This window comes from Cherax quadricarinatus, unplaced genomic scaffold, assembly GCF_038502225.1.
Source record: "Cherax quadricarinatus isolate ZL_2023a unplaced genomic scaffold, ASM3850222v1 Contig373, whole genome shotgun sequence".
Classification (NCBI taxonomy): Eukaryota; Metazoa; Arthropoda; class Malacostraca; order Decapoda; family Parastacidae; genus Cherax; species Cherax quadricarinatus.
The window spans coordinates 142,741-164,243 of record NW_027195399.1 but is presented as its reverse complement, the minus strand read 5'-3'; the positions used below and the strand labels follow the sequence as shown (position 1 = coordinate 164,243).

At 36.6% G+C, this 21,503-nt stretch overlaps 1 protein-coding gene across 1 annotated transcript in view; it reads left to right on the top strand.

The window, feature by feature from the left end:
• The window catches only part of LOC138851340 (monocarboxylate transporter 12-B-like), a 36,857-nt gene extending 16,657 nt beyond the window's left edge, over positions 1 to 20,200 (top strand). Inside the window, exons 3-4 of the mRNA XM_070080381.1 lie at positions 19,678 to 19,869; positions 20,055 to 20,200. Coding sequence (XP_069936482.1) covers positions 19,678 to 19,869; positions 20,055 to 20,200 — 338 coding nt within the window. The remainder of the gene's footprint in view (positions 1 to 19,677; positions 19,870 to 20,054) is intronic.
• Positions 20,201 to 21,503: the final 1,303 nt, after the last annotated feature.

The following is a 21,503-nucleotide window of genomic DNA, read 5'->3' as shown; positions in this document are numbered from 1 at the left end:
TAACCTTACTCTTTCCTGTATTCACTTTCAATTTTCTTCTTTTGCACACCCTACCAAATTCATCCACCAATCTCTAAAACTTCTCTTCAGAATCTCCAAAGAGCACAGTGTCATCAGCAAAGAGCAACTGTGACAACTCCCACTTTATGTGTGATTCTTTATCTTTTAACTCCACGCCTCTTGCCAAGACCCTGGCATTTACTTCTCTTACAACCCCATCTATAAATATATTAAACAACCACAGTGACATCACACATCCTTGTCTAAGGCCTACTTTTACTGGGAAATAATTTCCCTCTTTCCTACATACTCTAACTTGAGCCTCACTATCCTCGTAAAAACTCTTCACTGCTTTCAGTAACCTACCTCCTACACCATACACCTGCAAAATCTGCCACATTGCCCCCCTATCCACCCTGTCATACGCCTTTTCCAAATCCATAAATGCCACAAAGACCTCTTTAGCCTTATCTAAATACGGTTCACTTATATGTTTCACTGTAAACACCTGGTCCAAACACCCCCTACCTTTCCTAAAGCCTCCTTGTTCATCTGCTATCCTATTCTCCGTCTTACTCTTAATTCTTTCAATAATAACTCTACCATACACTTTGCCAGGTATACTCAACAGACTTATCCCCCTATAATTTTTGCACTTTCTTTTATCCCCTTTGCCTTTATACAAAGGAACTATGCATGCTCTCTGCCAATCCTTAGGTACCTTACCCTCTTCCATACATTTATTAAATAATTGCACCAACCACTCCAAAACTATATCCCCACCTGCTTTTAACATTTCTATCTTTATCCCATCAATCTCGGCTGCCTTACCCCCTTTCATTTTACCTACTGCCTCACGAACTTTCCCCACACTCACAACTGGCTCTTCCTCACTCCTACAAGACGTTGTTCCTCCTTGCCCTATACACGAAATCACAGCTTCTCTATCTTCATCAACATTTAACAATTCCTCAAAATATTCCCTCCATCTTCCCAATACCTCTAACTCTCCATTTAATAACTCTCCTCTCCTATTTTTAACTGACAAATCCATTTGTTTTCTAGGCTTTCTTAACTTGTTAATCTCACTCCAAAACTTTTTCTTATTTTCAACAAAATTTGTTGATAACATCTCACCCACTCTCTCATTTGCTCTCTTTTTTACATTGCTTCACCACTCTCTTAACCTCTCTCTTTTTCTCCATATACTCTTCCCTCATTGCATCACTTCTACTTTGTAAAAACTTCTCATATGCTAACTTTTTCTCCCTTACTAGTCTCTTCACATCATCATTTCACCAATCGCTCCTCTTCCCTCCCGCACCCACTTTGTTGTAACCACAAACTTCTGCTGAACACTCTAACACTACATTTTTAAACCTACCCCATACCTCTTCGACCCCATTGCCTATGCTCTCATTAGCCCATCTATCCTCCAATAGCTGTTTATATCTTACCCTAACTGCCTCCTCTTTTAGTTTATAAACCTTAACCTCTCTCTTCCCTGATGCTTCTATTCTCCTTGTATCCCATCTACCTTTTACTCTCAGTGTAGCTACAACTAGAAAGTGATCTGATATATCTGTGGCCCCTCTATAAACATGTACATCCTGAAGTCTACTCTACAGTCTTTTATCTACCAATACATAATCCAACAAACTACTGTCATTTCGCCCTACATCATATCTTGTATACTTACTTATCCTCTTTTTCTTAAAATATGTATTACCTATAACTAAACCCCTTTCTATACAAAGTTCAATCAAAGGGCTCCCATTATCATTTACACCTGGCACCCCAAACTTACCTACCACACCCTCTCTAAAAGTTTCTCCTACTTTAGCATTCAGGTCCCCTACCACAATTACTCTCTCACTTGGTTCAAAGGCTCCTATACATTCACTTAACATCTCCCAAAATCTCTCTCTCTCCTCTGCATTCCTCTCTTCTCCAGGTGCATACACGCTTATTATGACCCACTTCTCGCATCCAACCTTTACTTTAATCCACATAATTCTTGAATTTACACATTCATATTCTCTTTTCTCCTTCCATAACTAATCATTCAACATTACTGCCACCCCTTCCTTTGCTCTAACTCTCTCAGATACTCCAGATTTAATCCCATTTATTTCCCCCCACTGAAACTCTCCTACCCCCTTCAGCTTTGTTTCGCTTAGGGCCAGGACATCCAACTTCTTTTCATTCATAACATCAGCAATCATCTGTTTCTTGTCATCCGCACTACATCCACGCACATTTAAGGGGTAATCAGCATCTTCTCAGCGCGAACGAAAAATTGTCGAAAAATTCACAAACTGAGTTAATCTTATAGAAAAATAGCTTAACTCTCTGGCAACACAATGGTACCAGAATCATTGTTCTACGACATTCCTACAAGGAATTATGGTCATTTAAAACACCTAGGGTGACGTCACCACCCGAGGCAGGTGTGCTCACCTGTCGTCATTTTTTTTTCCATCAACATGACTCAAGAAATCGTAATGACACGATTGCAAATAAACCATACCTATGACAGCGGGTTCAATCCCGGCCGGGGGTATGGTTTTTTTCCACCAGGCCTGGTGGCCTGGTGGCTAAAGCTCCCGCTTCACACACGGAGGGCCCGGGTTCGATTCCCGGCGGGTGGAAACATTTCGACACGTTTCCTTACACCTGTTGTCCTGTTCACCTAGCAGTAAATAGGTACCTGGGTGTTAGTCGACTGGTGTGGGTCGCATCCTGGGGGACAAGATTAAGGACCCCAATGGAAATAAGTTAGACAGTCCTCGATGACGCACTGACTTTCTTGGGTTATCCTGGGTGGCTAACCCTCCGGGGTTAAAAATCCCAACGAAATCTTATCTTATCTTATCTTCTAAGATAATAATTGACGATTTGGCATTATAATACAGTGGGTGGGACTTATACGTAGAGTTCCAACCAACCAGGAACCTCCCGACACCATTTTGCTGACGTCATGGAAAATTCCAGTCTCGGGGTGGCCGGGGAATATGGCTCAACATAACGTTATTATAGCTTCTACGGCTTATTTATCTATCACAATTGATCTAATATGACATAATAAACAATATAAATAACAAAGAAATATGGTAAATACTCCAGAATGAATAATATATGGCATATTCTCAGAGCGCTCCATCGGGAATAGATTCCCATTCTCAGAGAGGGGCTTCCATTCTCTTTCTTTCACCTCCAGGGTTCTTATATTAAAGAAAACGAACATGGGTAACTATGATATACACTCGTAATGCAGTATAAGACAGAGAAAAATGTTATTTTCTCGAAAAAAAAAAAAATCGGTGGTCCGGCTGTTTCGCGGATTATCTCGGAAGTAAGTTATTCACATATATGAGCCACTAAATTCGTTAATAATAGCAGGAATGTAATGAAATTCACAGAGAACATAAAGGAACGATTGTTTTACAAGCTAGTGGTTAGCTTTTTGAGATATACAGTAACTTGTTTTTGATTTTTGTGAGGGCAAAAGTCAGATATTTGGCTGAAAGTCAAAACCATACAAAATTTTATTTTTTTTAAGAATGAAGAAAGGATAAATTACAGAACATCTAACCGTTAGAAATACAGTTTAGCATTGTTTTATGCGTAGATAATGCCAAAACAACTTCTCCAAGTCCCATTACGAAGTTACTGTTTAATATGTATGATTATTAGTAAATAATTTTTTTCTCAGTTGTTTTTTGAGCTATCTTATTGAAACTTGGCCACATTACTATTGTGTGGAAAATTTTTTAATTTTCCGAAACTATAGTGCCTAATAGGTGTTTAATGTGTCTATATGGGTCAAAAATGTATTTGAAAATAAGAGTAGAACCAAGAGCTCCCTTTGCGCATGCGCGGATGTGCGGGGGGGAGTGGCGGGTTTGTTTTGAAGGTGGAGAGGAAGCGGAAAAGGCATGGTACCACGAAATTGGCATTCACGGCGGCCTAAGGATTAATATAGGCCTCATTTCGTAATAGGAAGTGTCGTGACTGTTCCTAGTGGAGAGTGAGGGAACGTGATTTACGGGACCACGATAATAGAGTGGTAAAAGGTGATTACGGGTAGGACCGGGGGTGACTGACGCGTCGTCCTGGACTGAGCCCCGGGAAAATTACCCTTGGTTTAATCATCACTCATCGGTCTCAGATCTTAATGGAGTGATCTCTAATGTGTATAATAATTTGAGTCATTAAATCGTCTTGTGAATTGTAATGTAATTAAGGATAATAACGCTAAGTTAAGAGAATATGTGAAGTGAAATAAGTCGTTTGCTCCGAGTGAACACGCTAGACCTCGTTGTTAACGAGACGAGGAAAGGGAAACTCCTTGAGTCACGACGTCTAAAGCAGGACAAACCAGCGGATACCTCGTCCTGCTGGAATGAGAATCGTGTCGGTGTAGCAGGACATCGAAAATGAGATGGTGAATCAAGAAATGAGGAATATCAATCACCCACAGTTAAGTAACCCTTCTAGTTATAGCAACCTTAGACTGGCCAGTGGTGGTATGTTATAATTAGATAGGTTATGAGTGATCCAGCTACATCAAGTGACCACCAGAGAACATCTGGTAAGTAGTGGGATTATGTACAAATGTTTTCCTTGACGGATGTATCCAGGTGTATCCTACCCCCCTCCCCTTCATTCAGCTAAACTAATATAATCTATACAGTCCACAATTAATTAGTAGCACCGTACTTGTGGGTGCTACCCAATCCATACTGGTCTCGGATAGATATGGATAAGATTGTGAGGTCGAGGGGACCACTTGGTGCGACCAGGGGTGGTTAAGTTTTCTCACATGTCTACACGGGGTGACTACGGTAAACAATATGATTGTCTCCCAATGAGATTACTGGTATGTATATAATGTTGAGGTACATACAGGTAAGCACCCTAGAAAATTTTCCATAACTGCCCGTTGGTCCTTCGAGAACCGGGTGCAATCAGTGAAAAAATTAATTGAATTAATTACTTAATAATTAAGTGACTGATTGAAGGAAGTGGGTGTAGGGTGCACAAGTTTAATCGATCGTGTGATGGATGACAATTAGCCCAATTAATTGCTAGCACATGTGTGGCTAGGATATACAAGAGTAAAGTGCAAGAATTACTCTTATAAGGCGCCTACTTAAGTTGTATAATCAGTGATTAATAATTCTCTAACCATGACTGGATCTAATGGAGTTAATGTGGCTGACAAGTCCGTGAATTTTAGAGTAATGAAAGCATCATTACAGGCTATTAAAAGCCATGTGACGAAGGCATTTGATTTAGTGAATCAAAGAACCGTGAACCCTAATGAATTAAAGTTATATTTAGATGCTTTAGAGAGTAGATTTGATTGGTACAAATTGTGGTTTAAAGACTGTGAAAGAGATCTGCTAGAGAATTGTACAGATGGAATGGAAATGAATGTTTTAATTAATCAACATTACGAATTGGAAGAAAAACTGTCTTGTAAAAGTAAGGCTTTGAATAAATTAAAGGGTGTAAGCCAGGCAGTTGATCAACCTATTAATGCAAAGGGTGTGTTTGCCAAAACCTCCATAGTACGGTCTGGAGGAAATCAGACTAGGTCGGCAGGAATTAATTGTTCAATTGCAGACCAGTCAGCCAAACAGTTCTAAGGATATAACACATAATGACTCTGAAGTATCTGTCAAGTCTCAAAAGGGAAAAATAATCCCAGTGGTAATAATCATAGTTAAGAGTTAAATAGGCACATATCAAGTCAGGAATCAGTAATAGTGGTTCCTCACATCAAGGTAAGAGGAATAAGTACTTCAGTAAGTGTAACCCAGTTAATAAGAGGTCAGGCAAGGAAAAGAGAGACTGCCTCTTCTGCCAGGGTACTCATTTCACTAAAAATTGTAATGCCTGTAATTCATGGGATATTAAAGTGGAAAGAATGAAAGAACTTGACAGATTTATCAGATGTCTAGACAATCATAATGTAAAGGATTGTCATACCAAATTGAACAGTTGCTATCAATGCAACAAGGGAAAGCACCATACAGTTATGTGCAGGGTTGTATGTGATTCTTATAATAATGGTGACAATAATGATAATGTTAATAACCCTGACACTACAGTGACTGATGTAAAGGTTGCAGCTAATGGCAATAATGATGGCCTAGCTGAGGTAGCCTTGACGGTGTTGGATGTAAAAATTCAGGATAAAGGGCATAAATCCAAAACCATACGGCGTCACTCTCCTCAACACTGGTACGGGCCATGTAATATATGGCAGACTACCGCCTAGTAATAATGACTAGAGGAAGTAGTGAATACGGTCACGGTGTCTTACTCATGAAAGGTCAACCCAGTACAAGTATTCTTCTATCGAGAATGATGTTGAACCAGTCTAATTTGTGGGAGCTGGACAGCATAGGGATTAATGTAAATGAGGAAAGTCCAAATGATTCCTTTACTCAGGAACAATACCTGAAGGATGTTAAATGTGAATCTGGACATTACTGGGTGCGACTTCCGTGGAAGCTTGACCGTCCAGAATTACCTACTAATTATAGGATGGCGTATGGACAGTTAAAGGGCCCAGCTCTGCGAACTGAGCAAGACACCAAAATTGTTGACTGCTTATAATGATATAATTAATAAGCAGTTAAATAATAAATTGTTCTTACTTCAGGCGACGATAAATGCACACCTTAAATGCACAGGCGGTCCACTGAGCGAAGTAATTGGGTAAATAATCTTATGTGGACAATTTCCGGGTGTGACGTCAACTGAAGAGGAACTAATGAGGATATGTGAAGGGGTTAATGAAATAATGAAGAAATGTGCTGGGACTGACTTGGGATACTGAGAGACTTGTTATTGTTAAAGTCTCAAAATTCCAGTATGCCCAATAAATTAATCCAGGGAGCATAGGCTTATGCCCCTGAGAGAATGGAACACTAATTAGTCCATTTTGAGGGATCAATAAATACAGATGGCCATGGAGTTGGTGCCTATATGCAGTAATGTGCTGGGGCTGACTTGGGATACTGAGAGACTTGTTATTGGTAAAGTCTCAAAATTCCAGTATGCCCAATAACTTAATCCAGGGAGCATAGGCTTATGCCCCTGAGAGAATGGAACACCAATTAGTCCATTTTGAGGGATCAATAAATACAGATGGCCATGGAGTTGGTGCCTATATGCAGTAATGTGCTGGGGCTGACTTGGGATACTGAGAGACTTGTTATTGGTAAAGTCTCAAAATTCCAGTATGCCCAATAACTTAATCCAGGGAGCATAGGCTTATGCCCCTGAGAGAATGGAACACCAATTAGTCCATTTTGAGGGATCAATAAATATAGATGGCCATGGAGTTGGTGCCTGTATGCAGTAATGTGCTGGGGCTGACTTGGGATACTGAGAGACTTGTTATTGGTAAAGTCTCAAAATTCCAGTATGCCCAATAACTTAATCCAGGGAGCATAGGCTTATGCCCCTGAGAGAATGGAACACCAATTAGTCCATTTTGAGAGTTCAATAAATATGGGTGGCCAGTGAAGATGGAAAAAATTGTACTCCACATTATGTAAGTCGTCTAGCAACGACCTCCGCCCGGCCGCAGTGTGGAAAATTTTTTAATTTTCCGAAACTATAGTGCCTAATAGGTGTTTAATGTGTCTATATGGGTCAAAAATGTATTTGAAAATAAGAGTAGAACCAAGAGCTCCCTTTGCGCATGCGCGGATGTGCGGGGGGGAGTGGCGGGTTTGTTTTGAAGGTGGAGAGGAAGCGGAAAAGGCATGGTACCACGAAATTGGCATTCACGGCGGCCTAAGGATTAATATAGGCCTCATTTCGTAATAGGAAGTGTCGTGACTGTTCCTAGTGGAGAGTGAGGGAACGTGATTTACGGGACCACGATAATAGAGTGGTAAAAGGTGATTACGGGTAGGACCGGGGGTGACTGACGCGTCGTCCTGGACTGAGCCCCGGGAAAATTACCCTTGGTTTAATCATCACTCATCGGTCTCAGATCTTAATGGAGTGATCTCTAATGTGTATAATAATTTGAGTCATTAAATCGTCTTGTGAATTGTAATGTAATTAAGGATAATAACGCTAAGTTAAGAGAATATGTGAAGTGAAATAAGTCGTTTGCTCCGAGTGAACACGCTAGACCTCGTTGTTAACGAGACGAGGAAAGGGAAACTCCTTGAGTCACGACGTCTAAAGCAGGACAAACCAGCGGATACCTCGTCCTGCTGGAATGAGAATCGTGTCGGTGTAGCAGGACATCGAAAATGAGATGGTGAATCAAGAAATGAGGAATATCAATCACCCACAGTTAAGTAACCCTTCTAGTTATAGCAACCTTAGACTGGCCAGTGGTGGTATGTTATAATTAGATAGGTTATGAGTGATCCAGCTACATCAAGTGACCACCAGAGAACATCTGGTAAGTAGTGGGATTATGTACAAATGTTTTCCTTGACGGATGTATCCAGGTGTATCCTACCCCCCTCCCCTTCATTCAGCTAAACTAATATAATCTATACAGTCCACAATTAATTAGTAGCACCGTACTTGTGGGTGCTACCCAATCCATACTGGTCTCGGATAGATATGGATAAGATTGTGAGGTCGAGGGGACCACTTGGTGCGACCAGGGGTGGTTAAGTTTTCTCACATGTCTACACGGGGTGACTACGGTAAACAATATGATTGTCTCCCAATGAGATTACTGGTATGTATATAATGTTGAGGTACATACAGGTAAGCACCCTAGAAAATTTTCCATATATTGAAAGGAGCTTCTTTACGTACAAAAAAAATGAAAGAAATCGAACGAAAAATAAAAAAGTTCATGTGTTAACGCTAAATGTCTACAGGAGAAGGGGTTACTAGCCCATTGCTCCCGGCATTTTAGTCGCCTCATACGACACGCATGGCTTACGGAGGAAAGATTCTTTTCCACTTCCCCATGGACAATAGAAGAAATAAAGAGGAACAAGAACTATTTAGAAAAAGGAGAAAAACCTAGATGTATGAATATATATATGCATGTGCGTGTCTGTGAAGTGTGACCAAAGTGTAAGTAGGAGTAGCAAGATATCCCTGTTATCTAGCGTGTTTATGAGACAGAAAAAGAAACCAGCAATCCTACCATCATGCAAAACAGTTACGCGTTTCTGTTTAACAGCATCTGGCAGGACGGTAGTACTTCCCTGGGTGGTTGCTGTCTACCAACCTACTACCTAAAATATATATATATATATATATATATATATATATATATATATATATATATATATATTATAGAGGGGCCACAGATATATCAGATCACTTTCTAGTTGTAGCTACACTGAGAGTAAAAGGTAGATGGGATACAAGGAGAATAGAAGCATCAGGGAAGAGAGAGGTGAAGGTTTATAAACTAAAAGAGGAGGCAGTTAGGGTAAGATATAAACAGCTATTGGAGGATAGATGGGCTAATGAGAGCATAGGCAATGGGGTCGAAGAGGTATGGGGTAGGTTTAAAAATGTAGTGTTAGAGTGTTCAGCAGAAGTTTGTGGTTACAGGAAAGTGGGTGCGGGAGGGAAGAGGAGCGATTGGTGGAATGATGATGTAAAGAGAGTAGTAAGGGAGAAAAAGTTAGCATATGAGAAGTTTTTACAAAGTAGAAGTGATGCAAGGAGGGAAGAGTATATGGAGAAAAAGAGAGAGGTTAAGAGAGTGGTGAAGCAATGTAAAAAGAGAGCAAATGAGAGAGTGGGTGAGATGTTATCAACAAATTTTGTTGAAAATAAGAAAAAGTTTTGGAGTGAGATTAACAAGTTAAGGAAGCCTAGAGAACAAATGGATTTGTCAGTTAAAAATAGGAGAGGAGAGTTATTAAATGGAGAGTTAGAGGTATTGGGAAGATGGAGGGAATATTTTGAGGAATTGTTAAATGTTGATGAAGATAGGGAAGCTGTGATTTCGTGTATAGGGCAAGGAGGAATAACATCTTGTAGGAGTGAGGAAGAGCCAGTTGTGAGTGTGGGGGAAGTTCGTGAGGCAGTAGGTAAAATGAAAGGGGGTAAGGCAGCCGGGATTGATGGGATAAAGATAGAAATGTTAAAAGCAGGTGGGGATATAGTTTTGGAGTGGTTGGTGCAATTATTTAATAAATGTATGGAAGAGGGTAAGGTACCTAGGGATTGGCAGAGAGCATGCATAGTTCCTTTGTATAAAGGCAAAGGGGATAAAAGAGAGTGCAAAAATTATAGGGGGATAAGTCTGTTGAGTATACCTGGTAAAGTGTATGGTAGAGTTATTATTGAAAGAATTAAGAGTAAGACGGAGAATAGGATAGCAGATGAACAAGGAGGCTTTAGGAAAGGTAGGGGGTGTGTGGACCAGGTGTTTACAGTGAAACATATAAGTGAACAGTATTTAGATAAGGCTAAAGAGGTCTTTGTGGCATTTATGGATTTGGAAAAGGCGTATGACAGGGTGGATAGGGGGGCAATGTGGCAGATGTTGCAGGTGTATGGTGTAGGAGGTAGGTTACTGAAAGCAGTGAAGAGTTTTTACGAGGATAGTGAGGCTCAAGTTAGAGTATGTAGGAAAGAGGGAAATTATTTCCCAGTAAAAGTAGGCCTTAGACAAGGATGTGTGATGTCACCGTGGTTGTTTAATATATTTATAGATGGGGTTGTAAGAGAAGTAAATGCGAGGGTCTTGGCAAGAGGCGTGGAGTTAAAAGATAAAGAATCACACACAAAGTGGGAGTTGTCACAGTTGCTCTTTGCTGATGACACTGTGCTCTTGGGAGATTCTGAAGAGAAGTTGCAGAGATTGGTGGATGAATTTGGTAGGGTGTGCAAAAGAAGAAAATTAAAAGTGAATACAGGAAAGAGTAAGGTTATGAGGATAACAAAAAGATTAGGTGATGAAAGATTGGATATCAGATTGGAGGGAGAGAGTATGGAGGAGGTGAATGTATTCAGATATTTGGGAGTGGACGTGTCAGCGGATGGGTCTATGAAAGATGAGGTGAATCATAGAATTGATGAGGGGAAAAGGGTGAGTGGTGCACTTAGGAGTCTGTGGAGACAAAGAACTTTGTCCTTGGAGGCAAAGAGGGGAATGTATGAGAGTATAGTTTTACCAACGCTCTTATATGGGTGTGAAGCATGGGTGATGAATGTTGCAGCGAGGAGAAGGCTGGAGGCAGTGGAGATGTCATGTCTGAGGGCAATGTGTGGTGTGAATATAATGCAGAGAATTCGTAGTTTGGAAGTTAGGAGGAGGTGCGGGATTACCAAAACTGTTGTCCAGAGGGCTGAGGAAGGGTTGTTGAGGTGGTTCGGACATGTAGAGAGAATGGAGCGAAACAGAATGACTTCAAGAGTGTATCAGTCTGTAGTGGAAGGAAGGCGGGGTAGGGGTCGGCCTAGGAAAGGTTGGAGGGAGGGGGTAAAGGAGGTTTTGTGTGCGAGGGGCTTGGACTTCCAGCAGGCATGCGTGAGCGTGTTTGATAGGAGTGAATGGAGACAAATGGTTTTTAATACTTGACGTGCTGTTGGAGTGTGAGCAAAGTAACATTTATGAAGGGATTCAGGGAAACCGGCAGGCCGGACTTGAGTCCTGGAGATGGGAAGTACAGTGCCTGCACTCTGAAGGAGGGGTGTTAATGTTGCAGTTTAAAAACTGTAGTGTAAAGCACCCTTCTGGCAAGACAGTGATGGAGTGAATGATGGTGAAAGTTTTTCTTTTTCGGGCCACCCTGCCTTGGTGGGAATCGGCCAGTGTGATAATAAAAAATAATAATAATATATAATATATATATAATAATATATATATATATATATATATATATATATATATATATATATATATATATATATATATATATATATATATATATATATATATATATATATATATATATATATATATATATATATATATATATATATATATATATATATATATATATATATGCAATAAGATCACAGTTAACAGGTGATTTCAAAATATGCAAAACAACCACTCTGAAAGAATAGAGAAATTCCAAGCGCTTTCGTGACTACTCACATTATCAAGGAACTATGAAAGTGAAGCATCCAAGGAAGCTATATAAGGGGTCCGGCCAGCACCTCACTATCAGATCCCACAACGGTTAAACACGTGACGCGCGGCGAGCCAACTTGGATAGGTCCTTTGCACAACTCACCCCCAAGCTATTCTACCCAAGAAAATTTAAAAATTATTTGTCCAGTGTATTATTAAATTCTTCCCAAATTCTATTAATTATAAATGGATCTAATTTATATAAACCAAAGGAAATATTCATATTATTGTCAAAACTGCTTTTTATGAAACAAGATTCAATTATATTCCTGTCGACCATGGACTTGCTTGATACTACTTTCTCAACTTTTTGAAAATCAATTGGATGGTTAAAATCTCTTACATGAATAAATAGAGCATTGGAATCTTGTCCAGTTCTAATGCTATATTTATGTTGTTTTAATCTTAGTTCGAGATTTTTACCAGTTTGACCGTAATAAACTTTATCGCAAATTTTACAAGGAATCTTATAGACACATCCATCAGCATTTTGGGGGGAATTCTTTATCAAAAGTTTTTTTACTGTATCAAGATTTTTGAATACAACTTTAATATTAAAAGTCTTAAGAAGAGAAGGCATATCAACCAAGTTTTCATGGTAAGGGAGAACCAACATATTTTTAGTTGAATAAGGCTGGTTGCCCCTTTTTGGATTATAAAAAGTGTTTCTAGCAACTTTAAAAGATTTATCAATTACATTTCTTGGGTATTTTAAATCATTACCTATTTCATAAATTTTGGATATTTCCTCATCTATGAACTCAGGACTACAAATTCGTAAAGCTCTCAAAAACATTGATGAGAAAACAGACAGTTTGACTCTATCTTGATGCGAGGAATAATAGTGGACATAGGAACAGTTATTTGTAGGTTTTCTGTAAATTTTAAATTTGAATTCATTATTACCCTTAATAATTAAAACATCTAGAAAAGGCAATGAGTTATTTTCTTCAAACTCAACAGTAAAGTTTATAGAATGGGCTAAGCTATTTAATTTTCCAAGAAAATGGTGTATATCTACATTTTTGGGCATAAGACACAAAATATCATCAACATATCTGAACCATTTAGCTCTATTAGGGAGGATTGTGTTAAGCAACCTTGTTTCAAAAAATTCCATGTATAGGTTACTAAGAACAGGTGAAAGAGGATTTCCCATTGCCATACCAAACTTCTGAGTGTAAAACTTATCATTAAATACAAATTTTGCATCAACAATGCAAAGTTTAATAAGTTTAATGATAGTAGGAACTGGCAATGGTAAATCATAGTTAACGAGTTCTTCAGATAAGAAACTTAATAAATCATCAACAGGAACTTTCGTAAACAAGGAAGTAACATCAAAACTAACCATGTTAAAATCATTTAAGTCAGTCAAGGAGCTTAATTTATCAACCAAGTCTATGTTGTTTTTAACATTAAAGTTAGAAATTTTGCCAACAATAGGGCTCAAAATATCAACAAGCCATTTGGATAATTTATATGAAACTGACCCTATGGAGCTAATAATTGGTCTGACTGGATTCCCTGGTTTGTGTGTTTTTATTAGTCCATACATGTAAGGTAAAGATGGATTAGTGGAAGTAAATTGTTTGACTAATTCATCTTTGCCTTTCAGTAGAAGTTTTATTGTTTTATTGAAATTGCTGTTAACGGTTTCTAGGGGATTTTTCCTAAGTTTAGAATAGGTTTCAGTATCATCTAAGAGATTATTCATTTTTTCTTGGTAATCATTTTCTTTCATAATTACTATTGCATTTATTTTGTCTGCTTTAGTAAGGCGCAAATTTTTATTGTTATTAAGTGTATCATAAGACTTAAAGAATCTTTGAGGGCAATTGGGAATGTTTGGTTTTAACATAGAGCTATATACCATTCCTTTACTAATATTAATTTCATCAGAGGATAAATCAGAAAATTTTTCAAAGTTACAAAAGGCTTTTGCAATTTCAACATTATTAAGTTTTTTTGAAGTTGCAAAACTTAGGCCAAAACCTAGAGCAGCAGTTGTATGTTTGTCTAAAATTTCATCTGATAAGTTAATTACAAAATTGTTATTAGCATGCTTTGTCCAATCACTATTTTCAATTAAAATGTCTAATTTTCTTTGTAGTTTGCTCTTGAGTTCATTACAAATTCTTCTGAGTTTATTATAGCAATGATCCAACATACTGTGTTTCCATTCTGATGGAATGGCCTGATTAAAAGAGTATTTTTTGTTTCTCAATATTTTGAATGCTTCCTTCTCCTGTATTTTAGTTATTTCAATATGTTTCTGAAGAATAATTCTCATAAAATCATCAAAAGGACGATCTCTCATGTCAAGGAGTCTATTGGGTAAAAGAGACTTGGGCAGAACTTGTTCATTTAAACAATTTTTTAAAAAATTAAGTCGAATTTTTAACTTGTGGGACTTGATCAGTGCAGAAGAAAACTGTGAAACAAAAGATATATGATTAGGAAAGCTTATCGAGAACATTCTGAAGAGTCGTGTGGTATCCATTAATGCAATAAGATCACAGTAAACAGGTGATTTCAAAATATGCAAAACAACCACTCTGAAAGAATAGAGAAATTCCAAGCGCTTTCGTGACTACTCACATTATCAAGGAACTATGAAAGTGAAGCATCCAAGGAAGCTATATAAGGGGTCTGGCCAGCACCTCACTATCAGATCCCACAACGGTTAAACACGTGACGCGCGGCGAGCCAACTTGGATAGGTCCTTTGCACAACTCACCCCCAAGCTATTCTACCCAAGAAAATTTAAAAATTATTTGTCCAGTGTATTATTAAATTCTTCCCAAATTCTATTAATTATAAATGGATCTAATTTATATAAACCAAAGGAAATATTCATATTATTGTCAAAACTGCTTTTTATGAAACAAGATTCAATTATATTCCTGTCGACCATGGACTTGCTTGATACTACTTTCTCAACTTTTTGAAAATCAATTGGATGGTTAAAATCTCTTACATGAATAAATAGAGCATTGGAATCTTGTCCAGTTCCAATGCTATATATATGTTGTTTTAATCTTAGTTCGAGATTTTTACCAGTTTGACCGTAATAAACTTTATCGCAAATTTTACAAGGAATCTTATAGACACATCCATCAGCATTTTGGGGGGAATTCTTTATCAAAAGTTTTTTTACTGTATCAAGATTTTTGAACACAACTTTAATATTAAAAGTCTTAAGAAGAGAAGGCATATCAACCAAGTTTTCATGGTAAGGGAGAACCAACATATTTTTTGTTGAATAAGGGTGGTTGCCCCTTTTTGGATTATAAAAAGTGTTTCTAGCAACTTTAAAAGATTTATCAGTTACATTTCTTGGTTATTTTAAATCATTACCTATTTCAAAATTTTGGATATTTCCTCATCTATGAACTCAGGACTACAAATTCTTAAAGCTCTCAAAAATATTGATGAATAATAAACTCAGAAGAATTTGTAATGAACTCAAGAACAAACTACAAAGAAAATTAGACATTTTAATTGAAAATAGTGATTGGACAAAGCATGCTAATAACAATTTTGTAATTAACTTATCAGATGAAATTTTAGACAAACATACAACTGCTGCTCTAGGTTTTGGCCTAAGTTTTGCAACTTCAAAAAAACTTAATAATGTTGAAATTGCAAAATCCTTTTGTAACTTTGAAAAAATTTTTGATTTATCCTCTGATGAAATTAATATTAGTAAAGGAATGGTATATAGCTCTATGTTAAAACTAAACATTCCCAATTGCCCTCAAAGATTCTTTAAGTCTTATGATACACTTAATAACAATAAAAATTTGCGCCTTACTAAAGCAGACAAAATAAATGCAATAGTAATTATGAAAGAAAATGATTACCAAGAAAAAATGAATAATCTCTTAGATGATACTGAAACCTATTCTAAACTTAGGAAAAATCCCCTAGAAACCGTTAACAGCAATTTCAATAAAACAATAAAACTTCTACTGAAAGGCAAAGATGAATTAGTCAAACAATTTACTTCCACTAATCCATCTTTACCTTACATGTATGGACTAATAAAAACACACAAACCAGGGAATCCAGTCAGACTAATTATTAGCTCCTAGGATCAGTTTCATATAATTTATCCAAATGGCTTGTTGATACTTTGAGCCCTATTGTTGGCAAAATTTCTAACTTTAATGTTAAAAACAACATAGACTTGGTTGATAAATTAAGCTCCTTGACTGACTTAAATGATTTTAACATGGTTAGTTTTGATGTTACTTCCTTGTTTACGAAAGTTCCTGTTGATGATTTATTAAGTTTCTTATCTGAAGACCTCGTTTAACTATGATTTACCATTGCCAGTTCCTACTATCATTAAACTTATTAAACTTTGCATTGTTGATGCAAAATTTGTATTTAATGATAAGTTTTACACTCAGAAGTTTGGTATGGCAATGGGAAATCCTCTTTCACCTGTTCTTAGTAACCTATACATGGAATTTTTTGAAACAAGGTTGCTTAACACAATCCTCCCTAATAGAGCTAAATGTTCAGATATGTTGATGATATTTTGTGTCTTATGCCCAAAAATGTAGATATACACCATTTTCTTGGAAAATTAAATAGCTTAGCCCATTCTATAAACTTTACTGTTGAGTTTGAAGAAAATAACTCATTGCCTTTTCTAGATGTTTTAATTATTAAGGGTAATAATGAATTCAAATTTAAAATTTACAGAAAACCTACAAATAACTGTTCCTATGTCCACTATTATTCCTCGCATCAAGATAGAGTCAAACTGTCTGTTTTCTCATCAATGTTTTTGAGAGCTTTACGAATTTGTAGTCCTGAGTTCATAGATGAGGAAATATCCAAAATTTATGAAATAGGTAATGATTTAAAATACCCAAGAAATGTAATTGATAAATCTTTTAAAGTTGCTAGAAACACTTTTTATAATCCAAAAAGGGGCAACCACCCTTATTCAACTAAAAATATGTTGGTTCTCCCTTACCATGAAAACTTGGTTGATATGCCTTCTCTTCTTAAGACTTTTAATATTAAAGTTGTATTCAAAAATCTTGATACAGTAAAAAAACTTTTGATAAAGAATTCCCCCCAAAATGCTGATGGATGTGTCTATAAGATTCCTTGTAAAATTTGCGATAAAGTTTATTACGGTCAAACTGGTAAAAATCTCGAACTAAGATTAAAACAACATAAATATAGCATTAGAACTGGACAAGATTCCAATGCTCTATTTATTCATGTAAGAGATTTTAACCATCCAATTGATTTTCAAAAAGTTGAGAAAGTAGTATCAAGCAAGTCCATGGTCGACAGGAATATAATTGAATCTTGTTTCATAAAAAGCAGTTTTGACAATAATATGAATATTTCCTTTGGTTTATATAAATTAGATCCATTTATAATTAATAGAATTTGGGAAGAATTTAATAATACACTGGACAAATAATTTTTAAATTTTTTGGGTAGAATAGCTTGGGGGTGAGTTGTGCAAAGGACCTATCCAAGTTGGCTCGCCGCGTGTCACGTGTTTAATCGTTGTGGGATCTGATAGTGAGGTGCTAGCCGGACCCCTTATATAGCTTCCTTGGATGCTTCACTTTCATAGTTCCTTGATAATGTGAGTAGTCACGAAAGCGCTTGGAATTTCTCTATTCTTTCAGAGTGGTTGTTTTGCATATATATATATATATATATATATATATATATATATATATATATATATATATATATATATATATATATATATATATATATATATATATATATATATATATATATATATATATATATATATTATATATATATATTCTATTTATGTTAATATAAAAATTAATGATTTTGTACCATAAGTACATTAGGAAACTTGCCTAACCTTATTATAACAAGAGCAATTTAATTTAGCCTAACACAGCTAAATATGTTTTATAAGTTTACAGTAATTTAAAAATAAACAAATACAATGAAATATATTTTTTTTTCGGTAAGTTGAAAATTATTTTGGCGAAATTAATGCATAAAAAATTTTTTGCTTACCCTATTCGGCAAGAAGTGCGTTGCCATTTAATTTTTTCATCTACGAACCTCGGGCTGTACACTAACCTCTCAGTAACATGGGTGGAATAGTAGTGAATGTATGAGCACACATTGGTGGCCTTCCCATATACTGCAAACTTAAACTTTGTATCAACCAGGTGTATCAGTACATATAAGAATGGAAGTTTAGAGTCCACCGTTTTCTCCACAGTGAATTTAACCTACGGGACCAAATGTATCCAGGGCCGTTTCATTTTATCCAGAGATACAAAATGTCTTCCATATATCTTAATCCTTTAGCCTGGCCTCGAGAAATTAATTATACAGATTGCTCAACAAGGGAGACAATGTATTACCCACAGTCATTCCCGGCCTTTTAGCATAGTATTTCTCCTTCAATCCCACACTTTGTCAACTACACATAACTTAATCAGTAATGGTACTTCTTTGAAAAGGCAAGGAGAGCTCATCTAATTCAATTCTTCTTCCAAATATGATAGCAATTCGGGGACAGGGAGTCTCGTGAACAACGCAGTGACATCAAAACTTACTTGTGTAAAATTATTAGATATGTTGATATTTTGTAATCTGGCAATTAAACGAACATTGTTTTTTATGTGAGATTCAGAAAAGTTTCCAAGCAAAGGAGTTAATATTTTTACCAACATTTTAACAAGGCATTTGATGCCGATCCCACTGAGCCAATAACAGGTCTCGATGAATAACCGGACCTGTAAGGGAGTGTCGTAAACCTCGCCGATAACTGTTTAAATAATTTCTCTGTAGGTTTCTAAACTGTTTATTAAACTTACTATTAACCTGGTCCAATGGGTTTTTCTTAAGGGGTACGTAAATATCACTGTCTTCTAATAAAATATTCATTTTTTTCCGCTATAATCTACCTTATCAATAATTACTATCGCATTTACTCTGTCTGCTTTCGTAAGGTGAAGTCTAGGATCTTTCTTTAATTCATGACATGACTTAAATCTATGAGGACAATTCGGTTGCACAGGTCTGAGCAAAGCTCCGTATACCACGCCTTTGCAAATGTTGAATGTTTCATGGGATAAGTCACATTGTTTTTCTAGAGTGCAAAAAGACTTGGCAAGATCAACATATTTAGTGTCCCCACTAGTAGTAAATTGAGTTGATATTGAAGTAAAATAATACTTTATAAATGGTACTAGAAATAAACGCGGGACATTTTGGTTTTGAGCCGAGGTCTTTATACACTAACTTACCCTGGTAGAGTTTTTATTATTAGGTTATTATTATATGCAACACAGCACCAAATATTTAATTTTGCCAATTGTTGTTGAAACTTTTAAGGAAAAATCCTTTCCTAGGGCGTCTCAGTGCCGGTGAAGGGAGTCTTGCATCAAAACTGATAATCTCCTATTTCATAAGTGCTGCATGGCCCCTACGGTTTTGGTGCATCTTCAGAATACAATTTAAGAAAATGTTTAAAAAAACTACATACCAATGTCATACTAATAATCAATTTAAATATAAACTTATTCTCTTAGCCTTCGTTTTTGTGCGGGACATTGTGTGGGTGATGGTGGTGATGGGCGTGTGTGGCTGCGGTGTGGGCGCCTTCATGAGTATTTTCAACTTGGTTATTGTTCACTACATGGGCCTCAACAACTTAATGCAAATGTTCGGTGCCACTATGTTGTGCATTGGTGGAGGATTCATCACAATCGGCCCTATAGCTGGTAAGTCAATATTTTTTCAGTTTCTTACACAGAATTAAGAGGCATTATCCAATCTCAGTTCTTTTCTGAGTATCATTGCTTTGTTTTGATTTATGAAGCACATAATCACTTTTTCAACATTTTGGTAAATCATGGTGTGTAATTAACCACCTATTAAAATAAGGCTTTTTTGGTCTTTCACGCAGGGTATATCCGCGACGTCACCAGGAGCTACAAAATTATTATGTTTGTATTAGCCTCTTCGGTCTTCTGCAGCTTCCTTCTCTGGTTATTCATGCCTGCCGCTGCTAGGTTCGATTCCCGGAGGAGTGCTGTGAAAAACACGGCTTAGTCACCATGGAAACTATTTAATAGCAGACTTCATAGCTCAGTAGCTAGTACATGTGTAATATAGTGTTTAGTTGATTTGAGATACAGGTTTTTATAAAACATTGCCAAGTAATTTCTTTCGTAGTCATACATATCTTCTAACATGATGGATTCATCAAAACTGCAAAACGGTTAGGTAAACAAATCAATGGGATCCACATCAAGAGCACCGGAAGTCACATAATGGATACTGGATGTCACCAAAAGTGTACCTGAAGTTCCGTCAAAGGCACTGCAATTCACATCAAGGACACTATGTTACATCAAGGGCTCGGAAAATCACGGCAAGGGCATTAGAACGTCAAGAACGAGAAGACACATCAATAGCACTAGAAATCGTTTCCCTAGTTGCTTCTTACGTCTCCTTGTTACTTTTCAGGTCTGGTTGTTTCTCATGTGTCCTCCTCGCAGCTCTCGTAAAAAATGAGCACTGAAAGCCACATAAAAGATTATGAAAACCTCAGAAGGTACAGGAAGCAACACAAAGGACACTGAAATCCTCATAAGGGCACTGCAAGACATGTCACTCACTAAAGTGAAGGCGGTCTTTTGGGAACGTACTTACATGGACATTCTCCTCTTTTCTGCAATTTTGTAAGCTTCTGATGATGTGTTGATTGCAGCACGAAAGGCCAAGAGCTATCATACTACTCTTGCCGTGGTTTCTTTTCATCCTGTATCGCTTGGTTGCCGATATTTGCAATATATATATATATATATATATATATATATATATATATATATATATATATATATATATATATATATATATATATATATATATATATATATATATATATATATATATATATATATATATATATATATATATATATATATATATATATATATATTACACACATATATATCTCGAGCCGAATAGGTAAAATTGGTCAATTAGTAACAACTAATTTAAAATTAAGTGCTTTCTAAAAATTCCTCTTATACGGTTAAAGATATACTTTATTCATTTATGTTAATGTAAAAATTAAAAATTGTGTTTTATACCAAAAGAACCTTAGTGTCAGGGGAACGCCTTCCGCCTGAACAAAAAGAATGGAAAAATAAAAGAATGACTCGAGGAATAATAATGAAGATTGTTTTACAAGGCTTTTAATTAAAATTAAATAAAAATAAAAATTGGTCGTTGTGGCTCCAGTATGATGTTAGGGCAGGAGTATATAATGCCCAGGATGGTCTTCTGATGTTTGAAGAAATAGTGTAGGTTATCCTGGGTGGTGGGGTTCATCCGACGTTCTGGAAAC